The sequence below is a fragment of the Orbicella franksi genome, chromosome 3 (genome assembly GCF_964199315.1).
Source record: "Orbicella franksi chromosome 3, jaOrbFran1.1, whole genome shotgun sequence".
NCBI lineage: Eukaryota > Metazoa > Cnidaria > Anthozoa > Scleractinia > Merulinidae > Orbicella > Orbicella franksi.
Window position 1 is genome coordinate 34,408,632 of NC_138147.1, and position 14,484 is coordinate 34,423,115.

A 14,484-nucleotide genomic window follows, 5' to 3' on the forward strand; every position below is an offset into this window, starting at 1 on the left:
GAAGCGACTCGATTTCCAAAACAATAATGGCTTCCCGAATACAGATTAGCAGGTCAAATTTTGTTACTTCAAATCGAACTCAACCCGCATAAACAACGCTAGTGTGTAATATAATGATTCCTCTAGACAGTGGTACACTTATATTTCCCAGAATGCCTACTGGAAGGACCATACCTGGTGAATTTCCTCTGACAATTATCAAGCCTCCAGTGGCAGATGTCAAATGTAGGGCGAGTCCATCAGCAATTTCTAGCCCTATTTATCGCCTGTTACGGAGTAGAAATCAACGTAGAAATAGCTCAGCTTCATCTGCGCGTAGCTGTTGTAGCTTTAAGACTGAATACAAGCAGTTTTTGCCAGAGAAAGTTGATGTTTTTGAACTGAAAGATGCAACACGTCAAACTATGCAAGTTGAGTCTGTTTTGCGTGGTCATGGCCGAAGCACTTGTACATTGCCTGACAACATCGATAAGTGCCAACAGAAATCAGCACCCTCAAGGCGGAGTAGTCTTGTTTCATCTGCCAAGGAACGTCTAGTTAGCCTACGCGACGAAACATTAGATGAAGGTATAATTATAATAACATAGATAAACAAATAAATAGATAAGTGATTTAGTGTTGACAAGTTAAGCTTATTATAATTGAAATAGCTAATATACCTAATACAAACATGCACCATTTCAGTTAATTCTCCCTACCTGATTGCTATATATTTCTGTTAACATTGTAAACTCTAAGGATTTAGTGGTACATTGTATATCAAGACAATGAGCTCCCTAACTCCAGCTGTTGACAGCTGATGTACTGGGTGGCTTGACTGACCAGCCAGGTAGACTGTATATACAGTCCATATTTCATGCTGAGTAGTCTTCGTTGTCCAGTGACTGATTGTGTCGCAAAGCAAAATGTCAGATATTATCAGGTGGGAATGACAATATAATAATATTGGGTGCTCATATTTCATCAGTGTCTATGACAATAAGCCCTTTGTACCTAGGCCATCACATCACCTACTTTTAATAAAATTATCAGCTATAACTAAAAGAATGCCAGAAATGGAAAAAGCATGTTGAAATTATCAAACTGGCCAAGTTCGAGGCCCCTGGCATTAAAGAATGAGATTTTATGACACAACGGTTTGAATTTTTAAAAAAATTAAAAAGATTTGTATGGAAAAAGCTGTTGCAGAGCAAGACCTTGCTCTCCAGCAACATCTTCCATAGGTATCCTCTACATTTTCCAAAAATTCCAACTGTTGTATAAACTTACTCTTTCATGCCAAGGCCCTCAAACTGGTATTTTCAATATGCTCTTTCCATTTCTGGCATTCTTTAAGTTATAACCCATAATATAAAAATACTCAAGCAAAAGTTTTGTCATGTGACCCCATCTGCAAAGGGCCTATTGACTAGTTATCAGTTACACATGACAATCAATTGATACGTTGTAACCAAGCAACAGCTAGACAGATCTAGATACTGCATAGATCTCTGTAGAGCCACATCATCAGTACCAATATATTTGGAATTCTTCAGAAAATCATACTAATTGTATTTTATTCAGCTGTCTAATATGCTTCATAATATTGTAGATGCTTCTGAAACATATGACAATGCAAAGCAGCTACAGGTACAAAGAATATTTTTCACGGAAATCAAACAAAATGAGAGCCTTACTGAGGTGGAATCTAAACAAAATGACAACTGCCCTGCGACGGAAGGCAAAGAAAATGATAAAGTTTCACTGGTGCAAACCCAAGAAGATGATGACTATATTACGACAGAAACCAAACTAAATGAGGATTGTCCTACACTCAAAACCAAACTGGATGACAGCTTTTCTAGGATCAAACAAAATGAGAACTCTCCTAAAGACCAGGCAAATAAAAGGAATACAAAGAAATTATGTAAAGCCAAGAAAACTACTAAGAAAAGGAGAAACTTAGTGAAAAAATCTCCAGGAATGACTGGTATATTTTCAAGACTTGTTGGGATGCATGGATGTAAGAAACACCAAGGTAATAAGCACGGTATATATGTAGCCATTGTGGTTAACAAAAGAAGATATTAAATAGAGTAGAGAGGCATTGCAAAATGGAACAATTTTTTTGAATGTTACATAACAGTTTAATCCTCTTTGTTACCTCAAGATAAAATAAAGAAAATAAATATCTTAACAGACCAGTTTCAAGTTAACTGAGACCAATAGTGACCTGTAAAATTATTTTACTGTTTTCCTGTTTTTGTGACTGTATATGTAATGTCTAATACTTTCTCTTATCAAATATATAAAATAGTGCTAAATGTTACTTTACAGCAAAAGTACTAAAAGTACTCATGGTCAAATTCTTTTTTACTTCTAGGTCAGCTACCAAATTCAAAACAGGCCAAGCCTAAGACCAGTTCACAACAGTCAAAAGACAATTCAAGCAAGTACCTCAGCATACAGAAACTATGTGCAACTTATGCTCCAAAGAAAACTGACAACAAGAGTAATGCAGCTATTCTTTTACCTCGGGTGTCTAACACCAGTTTAACAACAGACAATAACTCTAGTCGTGTACATAGTACACCTTCTTCTCCAAGAAAACATCAGCAAGAACTGGAGTTAAATGTTTCTGTAATTTCTCCACGGTCATCACTGTCACAGAAATTATTGAACTCTGATGATGAAAAAGTGAAGAAAGTTTATCTCTCTGATGCACATTCTGGAATGATGACAGGAGTACCATGTGCTCCTCCATGCACACCTACAGTTGGTATGTAGTCAATGAACTTTTGGTTCCCTTATCAAGTGTGATAACTGGAGCTGCAGTCTCATTTTCTTGGGGTGGCAAATATATACATCTACAAAGGTCAAGTTGATAAAATCTCAAGATTACACACCAGTGGAAAAAACTGTTCAAAAAGTTAAAAACACTAACTGAATCTAAAAACATTATTTTAAAAAAACATTGACAGATTAGAATTTAAATGATAATCTAAAGAATTAGACTAAGAGGTTGAAACGTTCTCCATGGGGTTGCAGTTCCAGCCGGTGATGGTTCTTGGAAAATATGAATACTTAAAAATGTTGTTCTTAGCATATGGTATTTGACATTCTTAGCAGATGGTGCTTAGAAGATCGTTGGTCTAATGATGACAATATTTTCTGTTTTTTGTAATATATGAATTTGTATTATGCCTTGGAAGTCTGTCCTTAATAAATATCAATTGACTAGTTCTTTCCTGGTGTTTGTTGTTATTTTCTTGACTCTAGATGAACTGAAGAAAGTTGAATACATCCCTTCATTAACAGATGTCAAGGTACACATGCAAAAAATTTTCCACTGCCTTTTACATAAAAAAATGTCATATTCTTATTTTTAGCTTTAAAATCGAAGGTTCATTTTCTACCATTCAGTAAGATCTTACTTGATTATATTAATTGTGTTATGTTTCATTACAGAGCCAAAGAGCTGTTAAAGCAAGGCTTGTTACATTGGGTAAACTGGCACTTTCTAGGAAGCACAATAGGGATCTGGTCTCAGCTACAAAAATTGTAGAAAAAATTGGATCACAACTAAGAAGTTTCTTTCCCTGAAACGTTACTTGTACTTCATAATTGATAATGAGAAACATTTATGCATTGCCACTGATCAGAGAAACATTTTAGCCAAAAGAAATTTCAGCTTGTTGCTTAGATGTAAGGTAACTAGCAGCACTAAATTGTCTATGGTTCAATGAAATACATGCATGTTTGTAATATTACAAAATAATGAGGTATGCCTTTGTGTACATGATTTTTTAGTTTGGTATCAACGTAGTATTAACTTAATCATCACTTTTTACTGGTCTAGGAAATAAAATTAGAGCTGACGAACAGAAAAAGAAGGAAAAAGCTGCAAAAGAGGAACAGAAAAGAGCTTATGGTGCTATTTTACAGCTTAAACAAAGACAGCGAGCTGAGGTACCATCATGTTATAATAAACTTTACTCCAAAGTGGATTAAATAGTTTGAAATTATTGATCTTATGGGTTCTGAATAATTCTTTTGAATAAAGCCATTGGATGTACAGCAGCAATTTGTCAAACTGCTGATGGCACTGCAATATTTCTTTTTGGTTTGATGTTGACTTTAATCATGTGACCCAATTTTCCAAAAGATGAGTCCGTTGGTGATGAATTTGGAAAATCTATCCAAAGCAAGCTCAAAAGCGCCAGGAATTTGGCAAAATTAGGATTTTAGGTTTTTTTGTTAAACCATTGACTCCTGTGCTGGCCTTAACCGGCCGTGACGAGCCTTGGCCTTTCTTCCACTTCTGTCGTCATCACCTTTGACCAAAATTGGCATAATCCATGCTCACTTCTGCAGGAGGAAAAGATCTTTCCAATGATACCCAGATCAGAGTGTTCAGCCCAATGGAGCCTGAGATATGCACAAAAATGTTCAAAAAGTTGAGTGAAAAGCTCAGAGCAAAATTCCCTGCAACTACACGTGGCTACTCCATGGCCAAAACAGAGATTTAAACCCCTTTTGAAGGAAAATAGGGAGACTCTTTTAGTGCCAAAGGCGGCAGCCTCTAGGGGGGTCCGGGGCCATGCTCACCAGGAAATTTTGCAAATTTAGATTTTCTTAAATGCCTTTTCCTGCATTTTGGAGCTGCTAAATAGAGTAAGACTGCTGGCCTGATGAGTCTGCACAACACATGGCGAGAGACTGGGTGAGATGATATGAGAAGAAAGTGTAATACATTGCAAAAAAATACTTAAGATTAGCATTTTTCCCCTTGTTTTCACAATTTTATTATAAATCAGGAGAATTTGATAAGAATCGGGAGACACATCAGATCGGGAGTCTCCCAATCAAATTGGGAGGGTTGGAATCTCTGCCAAAATTGCCCATCTCAATGATGCTTTCTCAGAATGTTTTAAACTGGAAGCAAGCCCAGTTGAGGGTCAATCACTGCAGCAAAAATTTTGATTTCTGCGCATACCCAAGCAAAAATGTCGTAATAAGCGATGCTAGTGGAAAGAAAGGCATGCTGTCATGTTGCAAATGCCTTTTTGAGTAGATTGGAGCTAATTTGGCCCATATCCAGCCTGAAAATCTCCAAAATGTCCAAAAGATGTGTTTTTGGCAAAAAGCTCCAGGAGTCAATGGGTTGATGTTGACTAATTCTGGTCATCTGCTTCCACAGATTTATGCTCTGAACAAGGTGATGACAGATCTGGAGAATGAGAACTTTAGAAAATTCATGGAAGAACATTCAGCTGAAACACTTCCTGTGTAGTGATCAGTAACTTTCAGTTCTCTGTTTGTCCAGCATGCTAACTGCTCTTCTGTCTCATCCACTAATTCTTCATCATAAAAAAACAATTTTAAATTTAACAGGTAGAATGACAAAGTTAAAACAAACTATTATAACAAAATATAATTGTTGAACATTACCTTTTCTTAATAATATTAATCCTGTTACATCTTCCTGAAGGACTTTGTTTTAGATGTGCTTGCCTACTAGATGTTCTGACTTATAAACAAGTCTCTCTCAAGGTTTACCTCACAGTAACTTTTGTTGACGATGTTTTCTTTTTTTCTACTTCACCCACATATTAGTTACTGACATTTTGTTGCATATGTAATGTCCACTGTCTGACCAAAATGAGACATGAAGATCAAACACTTAACCTCACTACTGCATAAACCTCCATCAAAAAAAAAAAAAAGAAAAAACTTTAATTAGTAAGTTTTAAAATTATGGTACAAAACCATAAATTTGTCACAACTGGAAGATCTTTATATAGCAAGGGAGATAATGTTAGTGTGATGACTGAAACAGATATTTTCAAGAACAAGTAGGTAGTTATATACTCTTGGGAAGTGCTTTCTAATGAAAAAAAAATCAAGAAACTAATTTTTGTTTTCAGGTACATGGCTATAAAATTTTGGGTACTTAAATGCAAGGTAGCTAGGATTTGGTTATCAAATGAGTAATATTTTGGATGTTGACTGCTCTACATGTAACCTGGTCATCTTGACTGATATTTAATAGCAATTATTTCTAGAATTTTACAATATTGTTGCACAGATCTCTGAAAATATGGCAACTGAAACAAAGTACAGAGTGTCGCGCTTAATTAAACTCTGAAATATTTAGTAAAGAGATCTATTTTTTATATTTATAATAGATATTTATATGGTATGAAATACAAACATAGTAGACGCTTTCTCAAGAATGAAAGTTAGGTATTTACAGTGTTATTTAGCATATGTTTTACTGAAGAGGTCAAGAAAGCACATCATCATGCATGTACTGTACATGTAATGTTTATATATATATGCATTTTTCAAACATTCTCAGGTCATTATATCAAAATAAAACACACAAATGTATCAGATAATTTTTTTTTATTACAGTCCTTTGTGTTGGTCTAGAAAATACCCATTTCCCTCACACAGAAGGGTTTTTAGCGTGAACCCAACTCCCACCTCACTGAAAATTTCAGTATACTCTGCTTCATAGTTTCCATTCGGTCAGTATAAAACACAGACTGTGGACTGCAGACTGCAGACCAGGACGAAATGCAGACTGAGGGTAAATTGCAGACTGCAGACTACAGACATTTTAAGTACCAGGTATATATATGTCGTGCTACTTCCATTATCGAGTCTGTGCTGACCGTAAACAGGGTTATTCAGGCTAATGGCAGTGAAAGTCTGCACTCTGGTTAGCCTGAATATCACTCTGGTTAGCCTAAATAATGCGCCGGTTGGTCTGTTACGTAAACTCTCAGTGATGGAAAAGGTAATGTGATTTAGTTCAAAAGTTTACAGTCTGCAGTCTGCATTTTACCCCTGGTCCACAGTCTGCATAATTTTTCCCCTGGTCTGATGTCTGCAATATGCATTTTACACTGACCGGTTGCCATTGCAGTCTGCAGTCTGCATTTTACACTGACCGGTTGCCACTGCAGTCCACAGTCTGCATTTTACACTGACTGGTTGCCATTAAATAGGTTGAAAGTCAGTCAGGATTCCAAACATTTACTGTTTGTGTTTGTTTGTCCCAGTCAAGATGGCGTCAATATTCAATGGTAATTTAGCTATTATCATTAATTTCTCTGCTGTCAGAATATAATTTGTCTGCTTGCTAATTAAATAATAAAGTTCATTTATAGCGCTCAGCAAATCACTTTGTGGAGCCTGGATACTTTGACAATCATGGGAAAAAATTCCTTATCAACAATTAATATAAACACCAAACGAAAAAAAGAATACACAATTGGCAAAATAAAAAGATGTTACACAACTGTTCAAATAGATTATGTACCTACATAGAAACACAACACCATTAATTTTATCAACTCAAGCAATATTTAAGTGGAAATGGCTCACCTGAATCATTTTATAACCCTATCAAATTCCAGCCATTTAACTTTGACTCGACATCGGGAAACCACATTTTTCAGCAGTGTTCAATATTTTATATTCCCGGGTAAATTTAGCCATTGCAGATGTTTTTCTAACACAGCATTCGATTGGACAATTTTGAGCTATGCGACCTGGCGAAAGAAAATAAACCAATCACAGGATTGGTAATATAAGTTCTGGTCAACAGCCTCGCTTGCATGCCATCTACCAACGCCCCTGGGAGACGACCAAAATATTGCTTGGGTGTAAATCGTGGAATTCGAAGAAATAGTGGAATAAAAACCGACTTTGCTGTGTTTTTCGCGTATGAAAGGTCGTCAAATTCCATAAGTGATAAGTAAGTATGTCATTTCTTGTTATTAGTAAATCATCGCCGCTACCTGTGGTTTAAAATAAGACCGGCTTATGGCCATAGTGTTTGCGAAATGGTTGGCCGATCACAAATTTGTTTTTCTACATACACAGCTTGGGATATTTGGCTCTCTGCTTCTTCTGGTGATCGTAGTTTTTGTGTGAATTCGTAAGGGAGATGTTATTTCGGGAATCACTGTGAAGTGTAGATCGAGCTTGTTAATCGATGCTCCAGTATGCAGGACAAGAGAACAAATTAACTGGATATCTTGTTTCATAATTAACTGAGGTTACAAGTAGGCTTATATTCGGTTTGTTAGGCCCTGTTTTACCGGCGCCTATTCAGTGATAAGGTTTCTATGCTGCTTTCATGTGTTGTCAAGTTGTACTGACATATCTATTTGGACATGACTACCCTATTTTGGAAAATTAACTTGCCATTTTAGTTGGGGTATAAGAGGTGAGTTGTAGAGTTTCCCTAGCTCACAGTTGGCCAGAAGAAAATTCATCGCTCATTTGGGTTATAGACCATACACCCCTCACTAATGGACATGCCATGATAACAGACTGTAGGTTGTCTTTTATGTAAGGTAGATGTCTATGTTTTGTAGGATTTTTTTTATAAGAATTTTGACGAAAAATCGAAACAAAATTGACAGCTGCCTATGTTTATGGAGCTTCCTGCTACTAATAAACAGTTTTATAAATATTTTAAAAGTCAGTCATTTCTTGAATGTTATAGACCTGACACTGGGATCCTAGAGGTAATAGCTGGTGCAATGAAATAAGAAAGGGATTGACCAATTGATTGGACAATTGATTGCAATATTTGATGCAACATGTTGCAACTTAATATTGTTGGGCGCAACATGTTGCACGCGTTTGGCCACCTTGTTGCAATGTGTTGCAACATGTTCGGTGTTGTTGGCTCAAATTTAACCATTTTCAAACTTGAGCCTATACCCAACGTGTAGCAACAAGGTGGCCAAAGACATATGGCATGTTGTGCCCATAATGTTGTTGCAGTATGTTGTGGTGAAATGTTACAATCGTTTGGCCGGGACTTAATATTTCCCATTATTATATGCTGTATCTCACAAGGACTGGGAACTACCAAATTGACGAATTTGATCGGCTGAAATCTACTTGACAGTGGTCTTGATTTTCCCATCTAGACCGCCGTCTAGACTGGTTACATTTTGCGGTGAAAAAGTTACAAACTAAAATACAAAAATATTGACTAATTTCCTCTAAAAATATCAGTGGAAGTGCCAAAAACCCCAATGAGAAAAGAAAAGTCGAGAGGACGAGCAAACTTTGGCAGATTTAAGCTCAGCTCATCGCCGTTTGCAAGCAAAATGTCGGCTAGTACAAACCAGTTTCATTAAACAAATTAAATTTTTCTCGTTTTGCCGTATAATAAAAATTTTACTCAAAGATCGTAGTCAGTCTCTATAAGAGATTATTATATGGCTGTGTCTTACAAGGACTGAGAACTACCGAATGCATGAATTTGATTGGCTGAAATCGATATTGACCGCGGTCTAGATTTTCCCATCTAGACCGGCGTCTAGCCAGACCGGTTTCATTTTGCGTTTACAAAGTAGCAAACTAAAATACAAAAATGTTCACCATTTTCTTTTATTTTCTTCTCAATCATTTATGGAAGTGCCAGAAAGCCTGATGACAAAAAAAGAAGTAAAGGGGATGAGCAAATTTCGGGAGGTTTAAGTTAAGTTCATCGTCGTTTGAAAGCAAAATGTCAGCAAACCAGTTACATTAAACGAATTAAAGTTTTCTTCTTTGCCATATAATAAACATCTTATTAACCGAGCTAAGTTGGTCTGTATGGGAGAATCTTGACCTCGGTCGTGTGTACAGACCTCACTGCGCTCGGTCTGTACTCACGACCTCGGTCAAAATTCTCCCATACAGACCTCCTGCTTGGTTAATAGGAGCTAAATCTTGACCTTGGTCGTGTGTACAGACCTCACTGGGTTGGGTCTGTACTCACAACCTCGGTCAAGATTCTCCCATACAGACCGCCTGCTCGGTTGATAAGAGCTAAATATAATCATTAATGCACTTATGAGAATGTATTGCCTTGGTCAATGCATCACAGAACTCTGAGAAATGTGAACTTGAAGATAAAAAAATAATACACCAATCTCTCAGAATGACTCACATTTTGAGTGTGATGCAATATGCATTCAACCATTAAATTTGTTGGTTTATTATAATTTGTTATAACTTTTCACTGCTTTTGAGAAGTTGCAAGGATTAGACTCTCAAATTTTAATGTGTGTTTTAAAAAGTTCTGATAACAGTTCATTTTATTTTATTTTTAGGGCATAACACTGTGGCCAGAACCTTTATAAGTCCTCATACCTTTGTAATATGCAGACAATAAAGTGTGTTGTAGTTGGAGATGGAGCAGTGGGAAAAACCTGTTTATTGATTTCCTACACAACAAATAAATTTCCCAGTGAATATGTACCGACGGTAAGTTTTCTGTTCTCAAAGAGCCAAAGTTTCAGTTAAGAGTTTTAACCTGAGTTTAGGTAAATTACTACTGGGTAATTACTTGCTTTTTGTATAAGCATTGAAAAAGATGCGATGTTTAGTATACATCTGTTGAGTCATAGAGTGATATACACAGTCAACTCTTGTCAACTCTGGGACGTTGTTTAGTGTCCATTATAGTGAGAGTCCATGATAAATAACATAGACAATGTCTGTGAAGCAAGGACTATTGTGCAGACAAGAAAAGAACTTATCTGAAAATAAACATTCCAGAAGTTTTTTGATGTGTATTTTGACAAATGGTGAACAGCAGACTGTAATTTTACATAAAGGAAGGCTTTCGTGCAAAAAGGGCGTATATCGCTTTTTGGACCGATTTTTATTTTTTGCAGGATCGAGCTAATTTTTGGCAGACTGACTTGTTTTGACATAAAAAGCATCATTCTGTAATTGTTTTTGTTGATTTGTGCTTCGTTTTTGAGAAATAACATATGCAAAAAAACTCACTTTTCGAAGTGGCGGCGAATCCTTTGAAGGTTGATTTTGACGCAACGTGAACTTAAATGGTTACTTTAAGCAGCTTCAACAGCATGGATTTTTTAAATAGATGTTTTTATATTTGAAAGAAGTAGAGAAATAGACCAGGGAAAAAAATCAACCGACTTCATATCAAACTAGTGTCATGACAAAACAAACTCGAATCTGGCCTGTTCAGCGCCTTATTCGCTTGCGCTAACAAAGCAACAGTAAGAGATTAGCATAATTATATGAATAATAGAACTCGTATCGGTTCGAACAACTAGCGGCAAATGCCATGCATACATACAGTAGCATGAGTTTAATAAATCGATAAAATATATAAACTTGCACGCAAAAGAAAATGTTACTATCCAAATGACCAATATTTATTGTAAATGAAATAACAGCGTATACCACAAATTTAATAACTGGAACAGGCAGCTACATAATTCGTCTTTACAGCTGGTGGAATTTCGCCAGCTGCTGGCTTCTCCTGAGAACTCTTGAGTGCTTGCCATTTTAAAGCAGGGGAAAAAATATGCTAAGTGTGTACCAACAGGAAAATGGACATTGAAGATCAACCTGCAAAGTTGGAGTGCATGCATAAACTGTAAAAACAACAGCCGCTGCAAAAAGAGCAAAACTTATTAGAGCCATGAATATGAGTGTTGGGTTTTTCTTTCCAACCAAGCAGATTAAACTTCACTAACACATCAAGAAAGTGCTCCACAATTTTGGCCATCGGTCTCATTCTTGTGAAAGAGATCCTGACCTATATTGAGATTGAATATTACAAAGTGCCTTGCATTCAGCTATTAATGTATATTTTAACACTGTGCACTCAAGCCATTTATTTCTCATATTCACCCTCTCATAATGTGAGGAATTGTACCTTCCAGGTATTTGATAATTATGCTGTTACTGTTATGATTGGGGGTGAGCCCTTCACATTAGGACTGTTTGATACTGCAGGTTAGTTCACCATTACTGCAAGGTAGATAGATTTGATTGTATGCATGCTTTATTTCACAAATATGGTCCTCTTATACAGACATACATACATGTATACAGATTTAAATTTAGAATCAATCCAAAACTCAACATTTTATGCACTTAAATTTCACAGTGCCTCAACTCACATTATTTATGATTATTAATTTGTTTCCATTTTTATGTGTTTAGTAAAATGCATTATCCATGCATTTGCAATAACTCTAACACACCTATGAAAAGAATTTCCACTTGGTCTTCTGACCTTACACACTAATACTCAATGCATCTGTTTTTGCTTTCATGAACTCCTATCTTCAATAATATTGGACATTATTCTCTCAATATTTTATTGCCATCTCTAGGCCAAGAAGATTACGACAGACTGAGACCCCTCTCCTATCCTCAGACAGATGTTTTTCTTGTGTGTTTCTCTGTAGTGTCACCATCTTCATTTGAAAATGTCAAAGAAAAGGTAAAATACAATTTGAAGTTTCTCTGTGGTAAATTAAATTATTGTGGTCAGTTTTTAACTCAAAAGATCTAAAGGGTACATTATGAAGCAATATTTATTATTCATGTAGGTAAGATTACTTTTAAATAAAATGGCTTTTAGGGAGGAATGATGTTTTCTTAGAGACACAGTGTCATTTAAAATGGGTTAAAACACTTGCTACAGACTAGAGGACAGAAGTGAACAAAACAAACTGTGCTATGTGGTGGTTATCTTTAACAGCCCTCTGGACACAACCAGGCCCTGAACTCAGTTAATTCAATTCTGTTATTTTATTTTTTTTTAGTGGGTTCCTGAAATTACCCACCATTGCCCAAAGACACCATTTTTGCTGGTTGGTACCCAAGTTGACTTGAGGGATGATGCTGGAACAATAGAGAAACTGACCAAGAACAAGCAGAAGCCTATAGCTGTTGAGGCTGCGGAGAGACTAATTCGTGAGTTGAAAGCCGTTAAGTATGTAGAGTGTTCTGCGTTGACACAGAAAGGCTTGAAAAATGTCTTTGATGAAGCAATTTTAGCTGCACTGGAACCTCCAGAACCACAAAAGAAGAAGATCTGTTCTTTGCTTTGAGAAATGGATAGCTCAGAGGGAATGAGATACGATATTAGACATTTTGCCACCTGGATTTAAAATTTCAGAGGTTTGGGATGTTTCCTAAACATTACTGTAGAACAGGAATCTATGACATCTGAAACAATATACTTGCAGTAAAATGTATCATGCTTACTGCCACTCGGTGAAGTTCTTGATTAATCACTTTTGACATTTATAGTTCTTTACATATCCATAAGCTGATTAATAATGTGTGTTTTTGGCACTTTGATGGTCCTGGAAGTTTGCAAAACCAACAGGAAATTTTCAAAGGTTTTAAAAAGGTACCTCTGTTCTATCAGGGAACTTAAGCGAACCATGATGGCAATGGCAACAAAAATATCACCAAACAAAAGGTTTGATGAGCAGAATAATGGCTATGCACCTGCATTTTTAAATCTTCTTACATTTCATAGCTGTCCACTGCAAAGCAATAATTTGAAATGACCAAGTTTTGCGTATTTTGGAGAACGTGGGCCATGACAGCAAATTTTTGTCTTTTGTTTTGGAATTGATCGCCTACATTACATATTTAGTTTCAGCAGGTTTTCAGACTAATCAAGGGGTACTGAGCAGATTCAGATAGTTACGAAATTCGAGAGTAAAATATCAATCCATTTCTTACTAGGCATTGTCCCTGGTGTCGCCATCATCATAGCTTAAGGTCTCTAATGTCAAGGAGGATGAGAAGGATGTTACTCGGAATTTAACAGTGGCTTCAGTCTGTTTTTCTATCCCATTATATATAACATTATTTTGTAAAGTGCATTTTATTATAGTCTTGAGCGATTAAGTTTCCCAATTTGCTCTTGATTAGAAGTCTCATTTTGTTCAGTGAAACAACTGAAGGCAAACTACAAAGCAGCTGAACATGGCACCAACCTGACAAACTCATCCTCTATTTATCTAAATAATTGATAGTACCTTTACAAGGTAATTTTCACATGTTTTTTACAGTACATTGATCCGAGTCAAGGGCGTTTCCTGGCGAGGGGATGGATGGTAGAAATGACATTTTTATGAGCTCAGTAAAAAAATATATGTGTACCAATATGAGCTTCAATGAGATCCATGGATGAATCAATGTGAAGACAGGCATCTTCAACTATCCGCTTAATTAAGTAAAAGTAAAGAATTTACGTTTATTTAGTATTTCTTCACCAGTTTTACATATCCTAATTGCCTCTTTTTGGAGCTGTGAAGAGGATGGTAAGACAGTGTAATACTGTCATATAGCAGCAATTTTTAACTTTTTAACACAGTTGCTTTATACGAAGAGTTCTGGATACCTATATTCAGTGACAGAAGAAAAAAAAAATAAATGAATAAAAACAGTTATAAGTATTTTTAAATGAAATTATATACATAGAGTTTATTAATAGCATAACAAAATATCATAATGATATGTAAATTTTTAAATTAGGCCATTTTACATTTTTGTATCATATTTCGTAGTCTAAAGTACTGAGGGGTACAGAAATGATGCTAAAAGTTGATGATGAAGTTTTGAAATTTAAATGTGAAGTATATAAAGAAAATTGGTAATTTAACAAATAAATATTCTTTGTTTGGAGAGTTGATA

At 35.9% G+C, this 14,484-nt stretch overlaps 2 protein-coding genes across 2 annotated transcripts; both read left to right on the forward strand.

Moving 5' to 3' along the window:
- The first annotated feature begins 15 nt into the window (after positions 1–15).
- On the forward strand, positions 16–7,366 carry LOC145482254 (uncharacterized). Its single transcript, XM_081460905.1, has 7 exons — positions 16–567; positions 1,592–2,017; positions 2,363–2,758; positions 3,259–3,305; positions 3,448–3,484; positions 3,839–3,948; positions 5,180–7,366. Exons 1-7 carry the CDS (start codon positions 114–116, stop codon positions 5,270–5,272), a joined length of 1,563 nt encoding a protein of 520 aa, XP_081317031.1. The 5' UTR covers positions 16–113; the 3' UTR covers positions 5,273–7,366.
- Positions 7,367–7,639: 273 nt separating this feature from the next.
- On the forward strand, positions 7,640–14,475 carry LOC145482275 (cell division control protein 42 homolog). Its single transcript, XM_081460938.1, has 5 exons — positions 7,640–7,747; positions 10,110–10,263; positions 11,703–11,775; positions 12,159–12,268; positions 12,594–14,475. Exons 2-5 carry the CDS (start codon positions 10,159–10,161, stop codon positions 12,879–12,881), a joined length of 576 nt encoding a protein of 191 aa, XP_081317064.1. The 5' UTR covers positions 7,640–7,747; positions 10,110–10,158; the 3' UTR covers positions 12,882–14,475.
- The last annotated feature ends 9 nt before the right edge of the window (positions 14,476–14,484 follow it).

Coding starts and splice junctions, on each gene's coding strand:
- LOC145482275 (XM_081460938.1), top strand. CDS start 10,159: ATGCAGACAATAAAGTGTGTTGTAGTTGGAGATGGAGCAGTGGGAAAA. Junction 11,776..12,158: donor AGGACTGTTTGATACTGCAG/GTTAGTTCACCA, acceptor TGCCATCTCTAG/GCCAAGAAGATTACGACAGA. Junction 12,269..12,593: donor TTGAAAATGTCAAAGAAAAG/GTAAAATACAAT, acceptor ATTTTTTTTTAG/TGGGTTCCTGAAATTACCCA.
- LOC145482254 (XM_081460905.1), top strand. CDS start 114: ATGATTCCTCTAGACAGTGGTACACTTATATTTCCCAGAATGCCTACT. Junction 568..1,591: donor CGACGAAACATTAGATGAAG/GTATAATTATAA, acceptor ATAATATTGTAG/ATGCTTCTGAAACATATGAC. Junction 2,018..2,362: donor TGGATGTAAGAAACACCAAG/GTAATAAGCACG, acceptor TTTTACTTCTAG/GTCAGCTACCAAATTCAAAA.